The 22,391-nt window shown below is 41.8% G+C and overlaps 1 protein-coding gene across 1 annotated transcript in view; it reads left to right on the top strand.

Moving 5' to 3' along the window:
• Positions 1–21,290, top strand: part of grm7 (glutamate metabotropic receptor 7) — a 222,415-nt gene extending 201,125 nt beyond the window's left edge. Inside the window, exons 9-10 of the mRNA XM_070901851.1 lie at positions 14,190–14,436; positions 21,241–21,290. Of these exons, the coding sequence (XP_070757952.1) occupies positions 14,190–14,436; positions 21,241–21,290 (297 nt within the window). The remainder of the gene's footprint in view (positions 1–14,189; positions 14,437–21,240) is intronic.
• Positions 21,291–22,391: the final 1,101 nt, after the last annotated feature.

A 22,391-nucleotide genomic window follows, 5' to 3' on the forward strand; every position in this document is an offset into this window, starting at 1 on the left:
CACACACACACACACACACACACACTTCTTAAAGCACAGAGACAATGACCCTTCTGTAATGAAATAGGACTTTTGCTCGTGTTTTGACATTGTTGTGTTGGTATTTTTACTTCAGTAAAGGATCTGAGTACTTCTTCCACCACTGGATACATGCAGTAATACAGTACGCACACATGCAGAGAAAAACCGCACACACATTGTGTTTGTACAAGCAGCAGCATGATTAATGACATGGTCATATATAGCTGCCGGATGTGTGTGTGTGTGTGTGTGTGTAGTAAGGATCCAGTAAAGACGGGTGAGGGTGGGGGAGGCGGTGGGAGGAAAATAGGAGGAGATTTAAAGAGTCAACCTGCAATTGTAACTGTCTTCCCCCACCAACTGCAGCTGAGGTATGAGGTGGGGGGGCTGAACATCTCTTATTTTCTTATTGACGCTCGACTGAAGGAGCTCCACTTCTTCAAGCTTCAGGTGTCATGAGTCCTTGCAGTAAACTGCAGGTGAGGCTGCAGATGTCGTCCAGGTGTCTAAGCTCCGTGCGTGCTGGACAGACGACAAAGAAACACAGAACGAACGCCGAACGCACGCGGCATCGTGATCCGGCTGCGATCCGGCTGCGATCCGGCTCAGTCGAGGCTCAGTCAGTGGAGCGTTTGTTCTTCAGCAGACACGTTCACATTAGAGTTTGTTGTTATGCCGACATTTCTAATGTTTTACAGCATGAATACACATTTTCAGCTCCTTCAGATGCTAACAGAGGCCTTAAGATGACGACCTGTAGTTAAGCCTAACTGTCTCTGTCATCTCTCATTTTAAATGTCAGTACAGTCGATCTCAGCACAGCTGAGGTGTAATAAATCAGATCATAAACAAAGCAGTGGGGGGGGGGGGGCTGCTGGTCAGTGTAGTGTTTATGAGCCTCCATCAAATTTCATCCTTGTTCAGTCGCCTGACAACAGAAACAGAGAATTATGTAAATGAGAATAATTATATGGTGAATTCAGCTGCATTAAAACACAGTGATGGTGATCAGAGAGAGCAGGAGGAGGAAGAGGCTCCCCTCCTCCCTCCTCCTCGACTACAAACACGAAAACAACAAATGCATTTCCTTCTAAAACATTTGCAAATATTATAATTGTGCATTGTTTACATCTTGTTACATTTCTGTGGAATCGCGTGAAATATGCCTGAAATAAAACATTGCTCTACAGCACTACTAGTGGTCAGCAGGGTAGCTTTCATTAAAGAGGCTGGACTTGATAGTTGATGTCAGACATTGTGCGCCATTTCTTTTTTGAGGATTACATTTTCTGATGAGAGAAGTTAAGTTGGTCCATGATTGATGTTGATTACAGGTAATAAGTGACATGTGGTTTATAGTGAAGATAGTCATTGTTCTCTTGGTATTAACTGAAATCTTTACACACTTAGCAAGCTTCTTTTTGTATTTCCAACGCTCTTGTTGCTTACACCAGGAAGTTCTTATTACAGTTACACGAGTAAAAGAAGATATGCAGTTAAAATCACATCCCTGATATTTGTGGTCCCTTTATGAAAGCAAATTCCTACTCCAATGGAGCCTTTATTGCATTTTCAATGGAGTCGATTACACAAATGATACTATATGGACAAACTGTGATTGCTGTAAATTGCCTTTTGTTGCTGGGCTGTTCACCCGCAGTGAAATGAAAAAGGACCTGCCAAATTACCCCTGTGATGTGTACGCTGTGTGTTTCTCTGTGCAAGGTGATTATTGTATTATAAATGTTTCCAAAGCTCTTTGAAAAAACACAAACATGATTTTCGCTGGTTTGTCAGTTTTCTCTGACTTGAGTTCCTTCAAAAGTTCATCATCATTTCTGAGATGAATTCAATAATAATCAAACCATGATGACACCAAATAACAACTGTCAAGTATGTTTGGTGTATATAGTCTTCTAAAGTTGACCACCAAACGGAGCTTTATCATTTATAGGATATGAAAATCAAAACTAACAGGCTGTTTTTATTTGTTTTTAACTGGTGTATCATCAGTGTCTAGATATCGTAGTCCACTTTTAAAACACAGATGGTTCCCGTTTTAGAGCTAAACCTTCTTTATTGTACTTTGTTGGAGAAGCAGATGAGTTACAGTGTTTATCACAGGATGTAATTAGTGACTGATGGAAACTGCACAGATGTGTGTGTTAAACTCCTAGTGAATAAAAAGTAAATATTACTGCAGATATATTGAGACTCAGGCGCTCTGTGCTCATAATGCTTTTAAGAGCAACTTAAACAAATGCATTCAAAACCAGACTCCCCACCCAGAGCTGCAGTGGACCTCCATCTGGTTCCAGAGAACAGCTCAGGATCTGTACCGGAGGAGGGAACTGAACCAGAACAACAAGGCAGTCTCTCACTTCTATGTGGCTTCTCCAAGTCCGTTTTCAACAATGGTCGTCTTCACCTTGAGCTGGCCAAACAGCAGTGTGCTCATTACTGCCCCCCTGAGGCCAGAGGGCAGGAAACACCCACTGGTACTTGAGGGCCTGTGTCCACATAGCACGTTTTTTTCTGAGAGCCGTCTTTTTTCAATTGTCCCAAAGAGGAGACAGCACATGTGGTCACCTAGAGAAAAGGCCCTGCACCTTTTTTCATACCCAAAGGCAACTCAAAGTGCTTGACAGAGTAGATGGGAAAAAGGAACAGCAATAAAAACTAAAGGCACACAGAATAAAAACAGTAGAGCAAACAGGCAAGAGATAGAATAGATACAATTTCATTTTCATTGTTAAAAAACAATAATTTGATTTTCAAAGAAAGTTAACTAAAAGCAATGCCAAGAAACACACCCTGAGACTGGAAAACAGGAAGGTTTTTGGTTTAGATTTAAAAGTGGTGAAGGTTGGAGCATATCTAAGCTCATCTGGAAGTCTGTTCCAGGCAGATACAATTCAACTTTATTTACATAGCACCAAATCACAACAAATACACACAAATAGAGCAGGTCTAGACCGACTCTTTATAATATTATTACAGAGACCCAACAGTTCCCACCATGAGAAGCACTCATAAAACGCATGGATAAGCTTTTCTAAGTCTTGGTGGTGCAGACATCCTTTAATCCTAGTAATCTTTTTTGAGGTGGTAATAAGCTGACTTTGTTATTGAGTTGATATGGCTTTGAAAATTTAGCTCAGCATCCAAGATAACACCCAGATCTCTGGCCTGGCTTACAGTCTGCAGAGACAGGGATGCAAGGTGGGCAGCATTGTCTTTGGGAGCACCAAACACGATTATCTCTGTTTTGTCTTTGTTAGGGTTGAAGGAAATTGTGGCTTATCCAGTCATCAATTTTATTAAAACATTTGCAGAGTGAGCCAGTTGGACTGTAATCCTCATATGAGAGAGCTATATAGATTTGGGTATCGTCAGCATAACTGTGACAGGTTATGTTGTTGTTTTGAAAAATGTTGCCTAAGGGTAGCATGGAGAGGTTGAATAATAGGGGCCCAAGGATCGACCCTTGAGGAACACCATGTCATCTTGACGTTTTGGGATGCAAAGTTTCACATGGAGATAAAATAATTCCTGTCATGCAGATAGGACATATTTTATCTTATTTAGGACAGTAATATGGTATGGTCGACAGTATCGAAGGCAGCGCTACCATCTAGTAGCCCTGGGATTTAAATTTTGTCTGTATTCAGGTGAATGTCATTGCCCACTTTAACAAGAGCAGTCTCAGTGGTATGATGGGGGCGGAATCCTGACTGGAATCTGTCAGAACAGTCATTTACAGTCAGGAAGCAGCTGAGTTGCTGGTGTACAACTGTTCAAGTATGTACAAAATATAAAAATAAGAAATCGAAAATAAAAAATATACACATTTACAATATTTAAGTGAAAAATAAAGTTAAAAATATATACAGCAGCAATGTATATGTATGTCTATATATATATATATATATATATATATATATGTATGTATGTATATGTGTATGTATTGCACTGAAAGAGGATTTTAGGAGATGGCTTTAATATAACAGAGAGATATTCAAAGGATGAAGAGTCTCCTAAGAGCGTCTGGTTGCACTGGTTATTAGGTTGTTCACACAGACACCAGATGGTCTACGAGTGCTGTAATACACGATGTCGGAGGACGTGATAGCAAGATTTTTCTGGAAGTGGGTGTTGCTAATCCTAACAGAGATGCTGTTGTAGACATGACAATGAACTTTTCAGAAAAGCCCATTTGTAGGTGTAGATCGACCGGAAACTAAAAGTTGCTGGTGAGTGCAAATTATCACCCTACACGTTGTTAGTTTGATGTTAGCTGTGTTAAGATATTGTTGTCATAGAAACAAAACCGATGTGCAGGGTTTTTTCTCTCAGCGCTTCACCCCAGCACTTTTCTGCCAGAACAACCTATGTGGACACAGGCCCTTAATTAATAATGAATAAAGAGGACCAGGGTCAAAAGAACGTGTAATAATGCGACTGTGCTTCAGTGTGAAGTTACTGTTTAATGACACACGCAGGCTTCTGGTGTTTTCACTTACTGTCCACTCACTTCCACATGAATGAACTGATGGACTTTAACTGCTCTCGTCTCTTTTATCTATTACCATCGTCTCTCTTTGCCCACTCGTGCTCTCCATGACTTTTCTTTGTTAAAGCCATTCCTCACACGTCTCTACATCCCTCCCCTCCTGCTCTACGTCTCTCCCAACCTTCAGCACCTCCCCACTGCTCCTCTCATCCATCTCTCTCGACTCTCTCCGTTCCTCTCAAACATATTTTTTATCATGAACGGCACTCCGTGACTCGGCCATCAATCTTCCATTTCTGTCCGAAGCCTCCTAAAAACTTTCCAGCCTCTCCTCTCCTGTCCCTTTCTTTCACTCCTCACCTGTCCCTTCTTTCATTCATCATTTACAGCTCTCTTACCAAACCTGTCTTTGCACTCACTATTCTCCTGCTGTCTCATCCCACTTAACCTTTTCTCACCACTCTCTCGCGCCTCTCCTCCTCCCACCTCCAACTCTTTCACTCGGCTCTGCAGACCTTTCTTTCTCTATCTCAGGCCTGTCATCCTTTCACCTCCTCCTTCTTATCCGCCACTCTCCCCTCGCTCGTCTTTCTTTCTCTCCTGTGCCGATTCTACTGTCTTTCTCTGGAGATATAGCCGTGGTGGTGTGTCCCTTTCTGTCTGTGTTAGACCCTCTACATTTACATTTAAAGTGACTCACTTCTTCTGAACTCACGGTTCTTTAGCAACGTGCAGCTCAGCACAACAGGTCATCTCACAGCCAAATGCAACCAAAACACTTGATGCACTTAATGCAGTTTAAACTTGCAGCTGAGACTGCCGGGCAGAGGCAGGAAGCAGGAGGGGGAGACGGGGAGTGTCCTCCATTTTCAGTGGGCAGTTTTGTTCTAAACAGATGGACAGATGGAGTAAAAGTCAAGTTGCTGCTTTAAGTTCAGGAGGACGGCCCCCCCGACACACCCTACATCCATCTCTGCCCCCCTCCCCCCCACCAGAGACTGTCTTTCATTGAACTCTCCCACACCAAACATCCAACGGCTGAAACAGATTCGCATTGAGCTGCTCGTGTTACATGACAGCCGATTGTTTCCTTAAAGACATAATGTGAGTGTTAAACTATTAATCACAAGGAACAAAGAAAAAATGCTGCTCGAGGAACAGAGGGAGTCAAAGCCACAATGTCTTTTATTAATAATTCAACTTAAAAAGTCAGCAAGTCCTTATTAGTAGTATGTACTTCAGGCTGAAACCACTGCAGCTGACTCGGAACATGATCAACCTCCGGCAGCAACAATTAGTCGATTAATCATGTAACTATTTTAATAATCGAGTCATTCTTCAGGCTGTGATGGTTGCAGGTTCAACCTTTAACCCCCTGGATGTGACTCTGTTTATTCCATACAGTACCCATGAGCCTCAGCTGCTGTTGCTATGGAGAAGACGCCAGTCAGAAGTATCAATCACAGTTGTTGTGATTTCATTTCCAATATTGATCCAGAATCTGAATGTAAATCAATTAAAGCTGCAGATTGTAAAAAGTCATCTTTAGCTTCAGCTCAGCTCTGCGATTGGCTGTTTGTTAGTGAAATGCACCCTGGGAGTCGTAGTTGACTGTATGTCAGGCTTCTTGTAGCTTTGAGTTTTTAGTTGTTCCTCTTTTGTGTGTCACCAACACTGAACATGAGGAATGAATGTGAGGCTTTTCACTGTTCTCTGCTGATTTAAAGACCGATTCATTTCCCTTTCAGATTTAAATGTTCTGTCTGTAGTTGCAGTTACTCTTTTCCCCTTCAACCCTCCTCCACATCTTCTTTCCTGTCACACTTGTGTCTAACTGCTCTCCCAGTTTCTCCACATCCACTCTTCTGTCATCTGTCAGTAAGGTTACATAGTCGGACTGTGGTTGGCTTTGTTTTCTATTTAAAGCTCCTAATACTTCACACACGAGTCTGACGCAGAGCAACAGCTCTGTTATTTTAATATACAGTTTACCATAAACAGGTTCTGCAGCTTTCTGTGTCTCCTTCTTGCTCTTATACAGAAACTCTTCAAGTTTGTGAAGCTTTTAGTCGGTCAGAAGGCTGTTTTATACCCTGTCGGCTCTTGGCTTGATATGTAGCTGATATATTTCATGTCAGAAGAATAAGAGTGGGCAACAATATAAGAGTGGAGCTATCAGAGACAAATATTCACAGTGAATAAACTAAAGGCCTGCCATAAATCTAAACACAGGTATGATAATGCTGACAGAACCAGGCCGTGTCCTGAGAGATATTAATTAGACTTGAATAATCATTCATCAGCCAGGGGCCACAGAGGTCCGCGGGAATGACCCTCTGAACCCACAAAGGGCTGAACAGGACCAATAAGTGTCTCGCGGGGACAGTCGTTATATGTCACTGAGAGCCCATGGGGACAACCCCTACACCCCGTGTGGCCTTCAGGGACAGCCATTCTGCAGTTGTCTCCCGTCAGGGACGGCATCGTCATCCCACTTATTACCCATCAGGGACGGCACTAAAAGCCCAATTAAGAGCTCCAGGTGGGCAGGATCCTGATGGGCAGGCCTCACGTTGCCCCCCAGTGGTGAATGATGAAGCATGAATTCTCCAGTTTAAAGGACAGATTCACTGTTTGTTTTTCAAGTCTGTCTGAAAAACACATTCATGCGTGTATGAACTTTGAAATAGTTTCTGGAGGATGTGGCTGTCTAAAGGTCCTGCAGTATAATATCTGTCTGTCGCTGTCGTCTTAGCATGAAGGTTCCACAGCAACACTTTACACTTTATTAATAATGATATTAGTAATTATATCCTTTTTATATGGCACTTTGGCCGATTGGTTGAACATGTTTTAAAATAATTATTACAAATTCATTAGACTATTTGATTTAATGTATCTCTGAAAAACATTTTTTATCTTTTTATCACAGATTAAATTGTGTTCTACTAAATGATAGAGATGACTATTAAAGGGTTGAGATACAAAACATATGAAAATAAAATACAATTCATAAAATCCTTTGAAGTGTGTATTAATGGACCATTTTTATCCATAAAAGATTTCATGCAGTGCTTTCAGCCTTTGCTCCTCTCTGATAATAATTTCCATTTAGTGCACGCTATGTTGTTTGAATCTGAATTATAATATTTCACGTGGTCCTTGACCCACGCGTGACCCAGACGTGCATGTTAAAGTAGTCATCTGCAGCTGGAACACCACTGTGTGTATCTGGGTCAGTGAACACAGGTTCCTTTATGTAGATTCAGTCCAACATCCATAAAGCATTCAGAGCGACACAGTCGAAGCTCCGACCAGCAGCAGAATTCACTGAGCTATAAAAATACCCATCATGCACGGCTTCATGCAAACCCTCTGCTGCAGCTCCAATATTTTAATGGAGTCTCAAGGCTTTACTCAAATCACAGAGAGAGGCTGGTTTATTCTTATGAGATGAGCGAGTAGAAGAGATCAAAACAGAACATTTAGAGCCACAGACATCATGGCTACAACCTGCACGCAGCAGCAACATGTTTTAAGTTGAGATGAACAAAATTCCCTCTCAATCACATCACATCCACGGTCATATTGTGCACCATCTAACAATATATGCCAAAAAAATTACAAAAAATCGATGTCCTTGTATGTTCTTCAATCACAATCATGTTCAATCATGAGTTCTTCCTGTAAAACAAAACATGACGTGTGCTTACAGAAGCTTGAACCAACCAATAATATCGAGACATCCACCCATCAATCAGTCTTTTATTATATTTACAAGGAAGATACAGTTATGTACATACATACTATGTGTATATATATGTATATATTTATAGAACATTTACCAAGTCAGTTGTTTACATGCGTGTTTACTTGCTTGCATTCTTCTTCTTCACTGCCTTTGTTGGTGCATCGCTGCCTTTCACGGCGCGTTACTGCCACCTGTAGATGAGTGGAGTGGTGTGACACCCACATGCTCATGAGCGTGCGAGAGTCAGTGCACGTGTGTCGTAAAGGCTTTGCTTTATAGCTACTGCTGGTCCAAAACACAACAAAGTTAAAATGCTTCGGTGGCTTCACGCCGACACAGAAGGGAAACCAGGTGTGTTCCTGTCCTCGGTGGATCCCTGATCGCAGTCCAGGTTCAGTCCAGTGCAACATTGCATTTGTTCTCTCTGTCGCTCACCACATCTGGTTCCTTTTCCACCAAGACAGAAGTGTTTCCTCAACAAATCAGCTTACTTCTCCTCCACTGCACCTCCCCCCCCCCCCCCCCTTTTATCATTCTCTTATGTGAAACTCATTTTCTACACTTCTTCACTTTCTTTACTCCTTTTCATTTTGTTCCTCCCTTCGTTCTTCGACTTGTCTGAAGTTCTGTATTGTCTCCGTCCCTTTTGCTTTCTGCTTCACATGTCACCTCTTCTTGTTCTCTGTTGTCGATATTGATTATTTACATCTAAAAGATAATGAGAGCAGAAATATTCCAGAATCTCACTGTTAGTTTCTGCGGGAGCAGAATGAAAGAAACCCACGCGTCGTCTCACGTCGATGGAATATTTCCTCTTTCCTTTGTTATATTTTCCTTAAATCTCCGACATCCAGCCGAGCAGACGCATCATTACGCTCCCTGCTGCTGTGACATTGTTTTGTTACATAATTGTTGATACTGTAGTTTGTTTGCCTCCACATGGGGCCCAACGCTCTGTTCCTCCTATTGCTTTCATGAAGTGGCGCGCTGTCCTCCTGCAGCCGATGTGGATGTGATGATGATAATAACTTTATTTATATCATCATGATGAGATATGAAGAGATTTTTGCCCAAAGCTGGTTTACAGTAAAACTGTGTGGCACCATGTTCACTTATGACTACATCTTCTTCAGTAACTGACCCGACACGTCATCAGTGTTAAATAATAAAATACTGAACAAATGAGACCCCTTTAAAACAAAGAGGCACAATAACCTGGAGTCGGTGGAGGAACGAGTAGAATGAAAGAGGAGACTTCTCTCAGGTCGGGTTTTTATTACCTTTCAATCGAACTATTCGTCTCTGTCTTTATTTGGAACTAAATGATTTGAATCCTGCACTTTTGCCGGCATCTAAAACTGGACAGAAGCTGTTTGTTCTGCTTCCTCAGTGTGTAACTGATGATGAGTAAACCCCAACTTTGGCCCACTTTGCCAGCATGCTGCAAACTAACTGAGTCGCAGTGTTTTCTCCTCCCACACTGATCGTATCTGTCAGCGCTCCAGAGCAGACTCATAACGAGTCCTCCCCCCTGTTTAGGGATCCCAGGGAGGTCTAATTAATGGACTTTGTTTGCGCCCACGCCGCGGCTCCCGGCTGAGACGATTTGACACACAAACTCTTCAAACACAAAAGATATGAAACCCTTTGACGGTGTGAGATCTGTACAAACTCTGCCTTTAACAACAGTTAACTAATGAACACGTATCCAGAGCTCAAGCTCACACAGAGCTCCACGTCTTCACTCAACCGTTTCGTCTGTGAAACACTTTCTGGGTTGTCTGTAGGTGGTTTCGGTAGAGACGTCTGTCCACAGTGAAACACCTGAAGAAGAGAAAAGAATCTCTTCTTCTTCGTCTCTTTCCAGTCAACAACATCGTCACGGGCTGGATGGATAACACAGAGGGGAGACCAGAGCTCCACAGAGTCCTCGATCTGTTTCAGGGACGGATTGTGGACATTTGTGATGCATTGACGTGTCGTCTCTACAGTTCATGTCTCGGTCTCTTATTTTACAATGAAGTTAAGCTATTGATTCATTGAAGGGCATGTTAAGACTCCCTCCAGCTGAATCCCCCTCTTTTATTTACCAGCTGAGAGCGATTAATAATGATTCGTCTCGGTTTCAGTCTTACATGAACGTGAGATGTGCTCTTGGAATTGACTTGACTGAGATGGTCCTAATCAGAGACGTGCTGTCTGCAGAAATAAGCAGGACACATATAGAATATATTAATGAAAGAGGATCACAACCCCGGCTGCCGTTCTGTGTGTAACACGTGTCATTCACACTGACATGGATTATCATTTTCTTTCCTGGTCTCACACGTCCCGATCCTGCCAGAACAAAAACCAAATGTTTTCTGTGTTTTATGGGATTTGAAAGGTGCATTCAGGGACGCTGGACCTCACTCTGTGTTTGCGGCGCTGAGAGGAACTCATCGTATACAATGACGTCATATTAAATTCTGTCTTTAGCTGAAGATTACCATTTTTATCTCACAGGTATCGACAGTAATTTACACTCATTTTTCAACAGTACCACAGAAAGCAAAGCAAGGCGAGTCAAAGTGCTTCAGATGAGACTTAAAAGCATCAAGACAAGAAACACAAAGCCACAGGAAGACTCACTGAGATAAGACTTTAAAAAGTAGATTAAAAAATAAGCTACAAAAACGAATCCAACAGGAGGAATGTTTTCAGTTGGTGGAATTAATTCACTTTGTTCGTCACCACACATTATTTAGTATCTCACGGTCAGATAATCGCTGCAGACCAGAAGTCCTCGTCTGTGTTTTGGAGTAACTCACAGGAGACCTCAGAAGATAATGATCCACTTAACCTTCCTGTGGTCCGCCGTGCCGCGTCAGACGAGGCTGTCTTCCTCTTCCTCTTCCTCTCATCTTCTTTCCATGCTTCCGCTCGCTAATCAAGTTAACGTCTCGCTTACACACTGAAAACTCTGAACATACAGAGCCTCCATAAACAAGCACAGTCACGCAGTGAATGACACGTGTTCAGTGACAGACGCGCAGCACAAATTAATACAAGATGAGACACGATAAGATTAAAGTCTTCTGTATCTGACGTGTCATCTTATCACAGCGCTGTTGTCTTATCACACTGATTTATATCAGAGACGAATATCGTTTGTTGTGCTGCTGTGAACTGATGGGAGATACGAGAGTGTGTGTGTGTGTGTGTGTAGATCCATCTACATATACTTATTAGGACCGTAGCCTGATGAACAGACTGAGTCACCGTGTCATCCTCACGTCATTATTCAGTCTGACCATGTGGTCATGTTGGCTGCTTTCTGGCTTTATTTTACTCTGACGAAACTTAAGAAAACACATTCAAAACTAAAAAGCCCATTTCAATAACTTCATGAGTCAGGCAACAACAAGCGTGTCCCAGCCGTGTGCATCCCTTTTTAGTGTCCCCTGGAAACATTCTCTGTTGTTGTCCTCCTGCAGCGTTTCTCTATTTGCATGCCCCCCCATGCTGGCACTGGATCTTTTAAGTACCATCACCACCAGGCACCATCATGCCCAGGCCGGGTGCACCTCATTGGGCAATCACGATGTAGCACACCTGGGCAGAGCTAGAGAGGGAAGAGGAGGAAAAAGACACAACACAGGGGAACACATAGTGTGTTGAGCTCTCAGGGCCACCGTACATTAGTGACGAACGTCATTTTCTGTCCGTAGCAGTTAGCAGCCGATGACTGCACCGCTCTCACGACTCTGTTGCAAATAGTATTGTGGGTGGATTGACAGCTCAAGTACAAATACTTTGTATGAGTATCAACACTAGCACCCATAGGACTCCTACCAAAAAATAAAAACGGGTCCGTCTCACGTTAGATCATGTTCTGGGCACTGTTCTGCTGTGTGTGTGTGTGTGTGTGTGTGTGTGTGTGTGTGTGCAGTGGTCACCTTGTACTATTTAAATGTCATTTCTAAGAGACACAGTTACAATGAGCACAACACCGTACCTATTTGTATTCAGACCTCAGGATTGTATTTTATAAGCTTTTCATGTATATTTTTAATGTAAAATCTATATCTGTAAAGTAACAAGTAACTACAGCTTTACAGTCAAAGTAGTGGAGTATGAGTATAAAGTAGTACAGAATGGAAATACTCAAATAAAGTACTTCGAAATTGTACTTAGTTTCTTTCCTTTGCTTTAGAGCCTGACGTCCTCAGATGTCCACTGCAGGAAAATGTTGTGATACATAGAGGTGTAGTTTAGTTACTGCTGCTGTTATAGCCCCCCCCCCCCCCCCCCCCCCCCCCGTGAGTCAGCCTGTGACTTCTCACTGTAAGTGGCATACATCAGACTGTGACAGCAGGGCCATAACACATAAAGACAGTGAGGCTGAACTCTATGAAACCCACTCTGGAAAGCCCATTACAGCACGGCCGAGCCTCTTTATGCATTCATCCCGGGCCGACGGTAGTCCTCTATTGGGTTCAGAGGGCCACGGCTTCGGATGCAAGTGCAGTATACACAGCGCATAAAACATTGATGCCGTGCCCCAGCTGTCTGCTGTTCTCTGCTGTAGGTGAGGGTCGAGAACACACAGGATAATAAAAAACAATCCTTCACCAGCCAATAAAAAGTGGCAAGACTTTGGTTCTCTGGTCGGCCTTTTACACACCATGTTTCCTGAGTCAGTCAGGCCCTTTTATTTAACTGGACGTGAGAACTTAGAGAACTCCTTTTTTCTGCATAAAACCTAAAGTGACTCAGCTCAAACTCACCTGTTCGGACTGACCTTCGTCTGGGTTTATTTCTTTATTCAGGGCCCTGTTTTAATTGTGCAAGGTGACAGACAAAAAGTTGGAAAGGAAGCTGTGATGACTGATGAGTCCCATTAATCTATGGAGTTATAACCGCCCAGTCTGCTGTGTGTAGAGGAGTGTGTGGTTAGTTTGTGGCAGCAGCTAGTCAGCTATGAGTGTGTGCTATTTTAGTTTGAATGAAAAATCGCTCAGTACACAGTGTCAGTGCACAGTGCAACATATAGACAAACAACATGTCACACAATAGATAAGAATCACATCATTCTGAGACAATGAGGAGCTGCATGTATCTGCAGCGTGCACAGATTAGAACTGGAGAGGCAGAATTCAGAGTTAAGAGGGCAGAGACAGACAGTGAGCAGGGTCAGATATCATTACATCTATTTATAATATTACAGTGACCAGACGTCCCGCTTTGTCCGGGATTGTCCCAGTGTCAAGCTGGGTGTCCCGAAAACTAAATATCTGTAAAACACCCTGGTTTTCACCACAACTAAAATAATAATTACAACATTATACTTGTTTCCAGTTTATCATGTTCTGTCCCACTCGGTGTCACCTAAAAACACAAACACCGCACCACACGTCTGAATTCAGCACTGATTTGTCTGTATGTGCGTCAATCAATCAAAGCTTCGTTGTCAAGGCTGTTGCTAGGCTATGAGTCTTAGGCTATGACGTCAGTATGCGAGTGTATGAGTGTATAAGAGAAAGTCTTTTCTAAAGAGCTCCAGGAGGCTGAACTTACTCCTTCCTTCATTAAGTACCCAACAACGAAAATGCTGCGTCCATGGTGTTGAAAGGTGTGCTCGGTAGGTGTGCTAAGCACTGAAACACATGTCCTCCATAGTGGATGGATGTGCGCATGCATGTGCGCGTGAATGCCCATGCAATATACTTCAGGGTCCCAGAGTTTGAAAATATGGTCAATAATATATATATTATCATCGTTTGTGGTGCAGTGACTCCTTCTTATGCCTTCAGTTGCCTTTGTAAACTCTTTTCTTCTGTTACATATGAAAGAACAACAACAGCTTCACTGGTCAGGTTTGTCCTATGTGCTAATTGCCCTTTACCCCCCCCCCCCCCCCAGCTGTACATCCAGACGACCACACTGACCATCTCCATGAACCTGAGTGCGTCCGTGGCCCTCGGGATGCTCTACATGCCCAAAGTCTACGTCATCATCTTCCACCCGGAGCTCAACGTGCAGAAGAGGAAACGTTCCTTCAAAGCCGTCGTCACGGCCGCCACCATGTCGTCCCGACTCTCCCACAAGGCCAGCGACAGACCCAACGGAGAGGCCAAGACGGAGCTGTGTGAGAACGTCGACCCCAACAGTAAGTCCTGACCAAAGCTTCCTCGGCTCAGTCTCATCAGTCAAAACAGGGAAGACTTTCATGAGGAATTTGAAACAAGTATAAAACGCTGTGTATTAACTCTTCAGCGTGCCCAAACTAACATATAGGCTGTTTTAAATGACCTGTAAAACTGGACGAAAGGTAATAAAGCATGTTATTATTTCGCTCATCCAACCATGTATTCATTTCCCCTCCTGGATTGACTGGGTTTTCATGTGGCTGTCTGAAGGATGAGAATGAATACTGTGCCAGTACTCCATGTTTCCTCTGAAGTACTTTAAAATAAGAGGAAGTTAAAATAGTTTGATGCATAGTTTGTGATATACCAAAAACCAAACCTCATGTTGCAGTCGTGGCATCATCATTTTGTGTTTCATTGCATTTTAAGACAAAGACAGAATATGAGCTGTCTTCTTTTAATGACGTCCACCGAACAGAGACTCTACACACTGCGTGTCTCATGTCTTCTGGTCAGTAAGGATTTGTGAAATTCTGACAAAGTCTTTCATTTTTGCTTCTAAATGATTTGAAAACAGCATCGCAGGACGTTTTTCTGTGGCACGTATCTACTTTTGTCCAAATGTCAAGTCATTTGTGTCTCTGTAACCCTCACTCTCAGCTCTCTTTCCATTTTGGTGCTGAGCATTTTTCGAACTTCTTCCGTGCTGCATTTCCATAACAAAGACCTGAATTTCTACAAAAGCATAACCAGCAAAAACGTCATTTTCTTTGAAATGAAAAAAAAACACAAAACATGAGTTCTTGCTCCACAGGAAATCAGAACTGTAATAAAATAAGAAAATAATCTTCAACCCGAATGAACCCAGAAATAAAAAGTGCACAAATTGAAATTACATGGCAATGTGATCAAATTACCACCTCGCAGTGGGATTCCCTTCGGGGCTCTCAGGGACAACTCACCAAATAATGTTTTTCTCCCCCTGACAGGCTAATTTCATAATTTATCAGAGGTAAGAGCAAATTAATCTTCTACTTCTGCTTTGCTGTCCTGACCTTGATCCATTTTCTTGTGGAGGTTTGAGGAGATGGGGAGAGAGCCGGTCCAGAGAGCGAGAGAGAGATAAGGGGAAAGCATTTTAGTGAGAGAGTGGAGGGAGTGTGTGCAGCGAATGTTAAGTATACTTCCACAGCTCTTTATCGCCATCTTTCAATTGACTCATAACTTTTACATGAGGAGAGCATAATATGACTATTTGAGTGGCAGATTTACAGTCTTTCTCTGGTGCTGCGTGCATGTCATTTTGGGTGACACTTTAACAATATGTTTGACCCCCAAGACCTCACGTTTTACTGCATTGCTCCTGCACTCATCAGGGCGTAAACTGTGCATGTGGCATGCTGGAAAATCCCTTATTCACCCTTTTGAGATATTGCTCTGTGGATCCTGCATAGGCGGCGCTATGGAGGGGCTACACGGGGCTATAGCACCAGACGTTCAACAGTCTGTCTGATTTGCTTTATTCGGCTGCTGTTTCTCCTGTTGATCCTGATCAGTGCCCTCATCGCCAGAACAATCTTGTACACACTGGAAACACCTGGACGAGTTCACGTTGTGTCACATGAAATGTGTTATTCATTTAGCTTTGGTATGCTAGCATTGTGATGAAATGCATCGTTTCAGCATCAAACAGTCTCATCAAGACGAACAAGAACGTAATGATGACGAGAGACAGAGAAGTCGGGGGAGACCACCTGTGACGGTCTACAGGAGCCCCTCTGGTGCTGCTTACTCCTAGCACAGCTGTTAGCAATGTTAGCCAGCTGTTAGCGATGTTAGCCAGCTGTTAGTGATGTTAGCCAGCTGTTAGCAGTGTTAGCCAGCTGTTAGCAATGTTAGCCAGCTGTTAGCGATGTTATCAGGCTGTTAGCCAGATGTTCACCAGCTGTTAGTGATGTTAGGACTGGTAGATAGGACTCAGGTGTAGACAGAGGGCAGATGCAGGAATAAACAACATCAGCAAAGTGACTGAAAAACAAGAGGCAGAATAACAGAAACTCCGACGGGACTCCGGGAATGTCTACAAAGAGTTGCATCTTTAAGGGCAGAATATTTAGCCACGATGAAGACTGGGCGCTGGGGTCCGCCAAAGCCACAGAAACAGTCAGAATCTAACTGTCATAAATAACAGGTTGCTAACATTGCCTCTATAGGCTAACAACTAACATAAGAAACAGACTTGAAGCTGTGAAGAGCTGGAAACAGCGATGAGGAGGCTGTCACCTTCCTCACAACACAGATGTCATGTCTCCCATCATGTTCTCCACATGGTTCTCCATCGTTTGAGCTTCGACTGGAGCTCTTTAATGACCCCATCTCGCCGTGTCCTCCTCTTCTTCTGTGGTGGTTTAATGGCAGCGACTGGAGAATTAGCTCCACCAGCTGTTTCTCTCCATCAACCAGTGAACTCATGTTCACACAGCAGCAGTGGATCAAACAAGTTTCTTTCTTTAGATTGTAAAAACAGAGATAGTGTGGAGTTGTTTATGTGTTGGAATTGAGTTTCAAAGGTAAAGAGCTGCACCGAGCCTTGTTCACTGTGTTTAAGTTCTGTAGCTTCACTAATAAATAATTAAAGCCCCGCGAGAAAAACTCTCTGGTGCCGCCTATGGGCTCTTTATGATCTTGGCTCATCAGTCAGTCCCGTTAGTTATTGCGCAGTGGGGGGGGTGGGGGTTCCTTCTGTGTTATGAACATTGCAGGGACTCTGGACTCTGTTTTACTATTCAGAGTGAGTTCACGGTGGAGAAGACACAGCAGCACTGGAGCTGTGTTGGCAGACTGCAGCTCGGTCATGACTCCCTGCAGACCGGCAGAGCCATCTGTTGGCCCGGGCCGATCCAGTCGCACGACTCCCCCCTCGTTTCTCACTCCATTTCTCTCTTTCTGCAGCCTTCACTCATTCAGCCGCAGGTTTACTGGTTTTTCCTCTCACTCGATTTTTAAATGCTCTCTCTTTTCAATCTCGCTCTCTCGCCTCCCCTCACCTGCTGTCGCTGCCCCCTCCTGCCCTCCCCCCTCTATCACCACACTGTAATAGCCCTCAGTCACTTAAAATGGCTTCATCTCTTCTTCTCTGCACTTATGGCTCTCTCTCCTTCTCCTTCCTCTCTGCTACAGCTGATTCCCTGACAACAAAGACCTCTTTCTCTCGCCGTTCTTCTGCTCTTCAAAGGCCAAATCTCTCTGATTCTGCTCTTATAAGGCCTCTCTGCCTTTCTCCAAAAGCTGATTCCTTATACAACAAAGGCCTCTATAGATCTCTTAATACTCATATAGCCCTGGCTGCTCTCAAAAAGAATCCTTACAAGCAGTACTTCCAAATCTCGCCCTCTTTCTTAGCATTGCCCTGGGTGTCTGCAGAAGTGAAATACTTCTACTACATTCATTACTGTGGGGATTAGCCTTTAACACCTAACACCTCCACATATGTGACACACCCTTTAAATCTTATTTTGAGGAATGTAGAAATTCAGCAGTGAGCTCGAGAGGAATTCACCTGAAACTATTCTTAATCTTGTTTCTTTGCTTTATACACAGTTAGCTAGTTTAAGTACTTTATACACAGTTAGCTAGTTTAGCTACTTTATACACATTTAACTAGTTTAAGTAATACACAGTTAGCTAGTTTGAATAACTTTATATAAAGTTAGCTAGTTTGAATAACTTCATATACAGTTAGTTAGATTTAACTACTTTATACACAGTTAGCTAGGTTAACTACTTTATATACAGTTAGCTAGTTTTAACCACTTTATACAGAGTTAGCTAGTTTAAGTACTTTATACACAGTTAGCTAGTTTAACTACTTTATACACAGTTAGCTAGTTTAAGTACTTTATATACAGTTAGCTAGTTTAAGTACTTTATACACAGTTAGCTAGTTTTAACCACTTTATATACAGTTAGCTAGTTTAAGTACTTTATACACAGTTAGCTAGCTTAACTTCTTTATATACAGTTAGCTAGTTTAGCTACTTTATGCACAGTTAACTAGTTTAAGTACTTTATATACAGTTAGCTAGTTTTAACCACTTTATATACAGTTAGCTAGTTTAAGTACTTTATACACAGTTAGCTAGTTTAACTAATTTATATACAGTTAGCTAGTTTTAACCACTTTATACACAGTTAGCTAGTTTAAGTACTTTATACACAGTTAGATAGTTTTAACCACTTTATACACAGTTAGCTAGTTTAAGTAATACACAGTTAGCTAGTTTGAATAACTTTATATAAAGTTAGCTAGTTTGAATAACTTCATATACAGTTAGTTAGATTTAACTACTTTATATACAGTTAACTAGTTTAACTACTTTATACAGTTATACACAGTTAGCTAGTTTAACTACTTTATACACAGTTAGCTAGTTTGAATAACTTTATATACAGTTAGCTATATTTAACTACTTTATATACACTTAGCTAGTTTAACTACTTTATATACAGTTAGCTAGTTAAACTACTTTATATACAGTTAGCTAGTTTAACTACTTTATATACAGTTTTCTAGTTAAACTACTTTATATACACTTAGCTGGTTTAACTACTTTATATGCAGTTAGCTAGTTTAACTACTTTATAAACAGTTAGCTATTTTTAACTACTTTAAATACAGTTAGCTAGTTTAACCACTTTATATACACTTAGCTAGTTTAACTACTTTATATACAGTTAGCTAGTTAAACTACTTTATATACAGTTTTCTAGTTAAACTACTTATATACACTTAGCTGGTTTAACTACTTTATATACAGTTAGCTAGTTTAACTACTTTATATACAGTTAGCTATTTTTAACTACTTTAAATACAGTTAGCTAGTTTAACTACTTTATATACACTTAGCTAGTTTAACCACTTTATATACAGTTAGCTAGTTTAACTACTTTATATACAGTTAGCTAGTTAAACTACTTTATATACAGTTAGCTAGTTTAACTACTTTAAATACAGTTAGCTAGTTTTAACTACTTTATATACAGTTATACTATACACTGATTTTTGTAAGGGTATTTTATGAGCTTATCATAGTAATTCGTAGCTAATTCCAGCTGGCTGATCAATGTAATGGAATAGAAATATAAAGTAGTCTAAAATGGAAATCTTCCTCCGTCTTCTTATATTCATCCTAAGCACCTGAAGAGACAAGACGTGCACACTCTAATCTTCATCTCAATGGATATAAATGGGTGTCAAGACTCTGTTATTTCTGTCAATCCATTAAGTTAGTGACAGAGTCTAGACTGAACAGCTGAACTCAGTCAGACTCAGAAGTGACTGCTTTCTGTGTTAAGAAGACACATTATGACAAAGTCAGGAGGTTCATGATACTTTCAGACCTTAATATGCATATTATGCCATTTTCTCCATTATCTTCCTGGCATGATTGATGATGGGCTTTTGGCTTGAAGCCATTTGTCACTGGATGAACACCGAGGGCTCAGTGGTCGCCAGTCGTGGGGAGGGGGAGGTGCAGCTGCAGGGGGAAGATAGGGAGGTGGTCATAACTAAAGGGAACAGATGAAGCCTGTTCTACCTGCTCATTTAACATCTGAGGGCCTTATTTTCATCTCGGCACAACGACCAGCACAAGCCTTCACCTTGAAATCATCTTTGCCCGTCTGCGTGGTCTTATAGTGCACAAGCGGAGGGTCATTCAAATGAGGCAGCACAAGGAGAGGTGTTGGTATTTTGGAGGAAATTGGATGTTAGACGTCACTCGGCTGGTAATTGGATGATTTTGGGAACAAGATCAACCTAAATATTTACAGCAAATCCACAGCAACAGCAACAGAGTAATGCTTAAAATGTAAATAAACTATTTTGATTAAACATTCCCAAGCCAGTACACTGCAAAATGCCCTATCAAATTAAAGTGAAAACATTATAGATATGAGCTTTTTCTTGCATGAAATAAACACATTCAGCCACTGCAGTGTGCAATTATCACTTGATGAGATTTCTTAGAATATGTCCAGTTGCCACAAGTCTTCAGATAAGATGAAACACTTCAAGGAGTTCTTGTTTAGTGTATTTAATACTCTACTAACTACTAATAATAGAATAGTTTATGAATACTCAATACTAGGGGATTCAAATACTTGAAATAAGATCAGCGTTATTCTTGTTTCTAGATAACAAAACTCCACAGAGGAAAGACCTGAAAACTATCTGGCACAACTGGGTTTTGAACGTCTGACCTTCAAGGTGGCGTGATGTGATTTGCTGAGAGTGTATTTATTAATCACCACACCCTCTGATCTATACTCACCTTCTGTTCAGCCTCGTGGCACTTTGTGCTGCTGCACCTACATGAACCAAAGGCAGCAGGTGGAGACGCCCACAGTCTGTGCTGCTCGTTGCTCTTGAGCCATTAAAATAGGGCCCTCAACAAAAGATCATTTCATTTTAGCTTTATACCTTTTCTCCCTTTTTCTTCTTCTGCAGAGCTTCTGCTTTTGAGTTATGACCTCTCAACACGAGGCAAACATTACATCGCTGTATCACACAGAATTATAAAGAAGAGAAGACGATTCTCTTTGTTCTGAGGCTGTCAGACGTCTCAGGCAATGCAAAGACACCAACCTGCACTGTCCTCATTCTTGAGAGTTCATAATTCAGGCTTTAAGGCTTCATTTAATTTACATCTATCATTAACTCTCATTTCACCTCCATCATAACACTTAACATTAACCTTCAGCTAAAATAATAGCCACCAGGACTGAAGCTGATTTTTGCTTTGTCCATTTTCTGCCCTTTTCAGGTCCAGCAGAAAAGACGAAATATGTGAGCTACAACGACCTTGTGATCTAACAGCATTCCTCCACCCGAACGAGAGACTGAAAAGGAAAAAGAGAGTGATAGTTGGAGATGTCTGGTCTCCTGCCCTACTGGCTAAAAACAAGAGAAGGGAGACAAACGAAGAAGGATGTTTTTTTGTTGTTGTTTGATTTCTTTGGTCTCATGTGCTTCATTGCCCACCACAGACTTTCAGATGCTGAAGCAAAGCCTTGTGGGACTTTCCTTTGGGCACACACACATTCACTCGGTCAAAGAGAAGCAGTGTTTAAAAATAAGACGTGAGGATGCTGGGAAAATGTTCAGAAAATAAAAAATAAATCAAGAGTCTTTTTGTTTGTGAGTAGATGATGATGACGACGATGATGATGATGAGAAGAAGAACCGTAGGATGCATCTGCAGACGTCTTGCAGCCTCTGGGTTGTGAACAGTCGGCAGAGCTCTCGGGGCTCCGTGTCGCGTCTCTCTGCTATCGATGTCAAACAAAGCAGCCGTCTCGGCCTGACGTGACCTTTGTACGGAGCCCGCCTCCTCTTGTCTTTTAATGTACTTCCAAACTGCAAGTTTCCCAACCCTCCTGTCCACCCGCGTGTCGTTCTTTATGGCTTATATGTTGGCCTCCTTTGGTTGTTGATTTCATTTCTTTTTCTTTTTAAGACAACAATGTTTATAAGGTTGATGATGAATCTGTTTTGCTCTTGCTTCTTGGATGCACATTGTTTTTTATTAAAGCCATATTCTTCGCTTTGAGATTCCGAGGGCTTTGCTCCCGCTGCCACCTGGAATCTGATTTTTCCCTTAAGGTCTTGAAAAGATCTCTTCTCGATCAGCTTCTTACCATGAGCGATGGGTTCCTACATGAACACACTTCAGATTGCAGCAGATCACAGCAGATCGTATAATTACAGTGTAATTATTTAGTACAGGGCTTTTCAAAGTCTCAAAATTGGCAAATTGGCACCATCAAATTAGCTGAATGCTGAATCAACAGTTCCTGTTTGCAGTGTAGCCATGAAGGTACACACAACCATCACTAGATTACTTTCATACTGAAGAAAACTTCCAGAAAATGTGTTCTGCAGTTATAAGAAGTAGCTTTTTTGTGTGATTTCTAA

Source organism: Enoplosus armatus, chromosome 3 (genome assembly GCF_043641665.1).
Source record: "Enoplosus armatus isolate fEnoArm2 chromosome 3, fEnoArm2.hap1, whole genome shotgun sequence".
In the NCBI taxonomy this organism is placed as follows: domain Eukaryota; kingdom Metazoa; phylum Chordata; class Actinopteri; order Centrarchiformes; family Enoplosidae; genus Enoplosus; species Enoplosus armatus.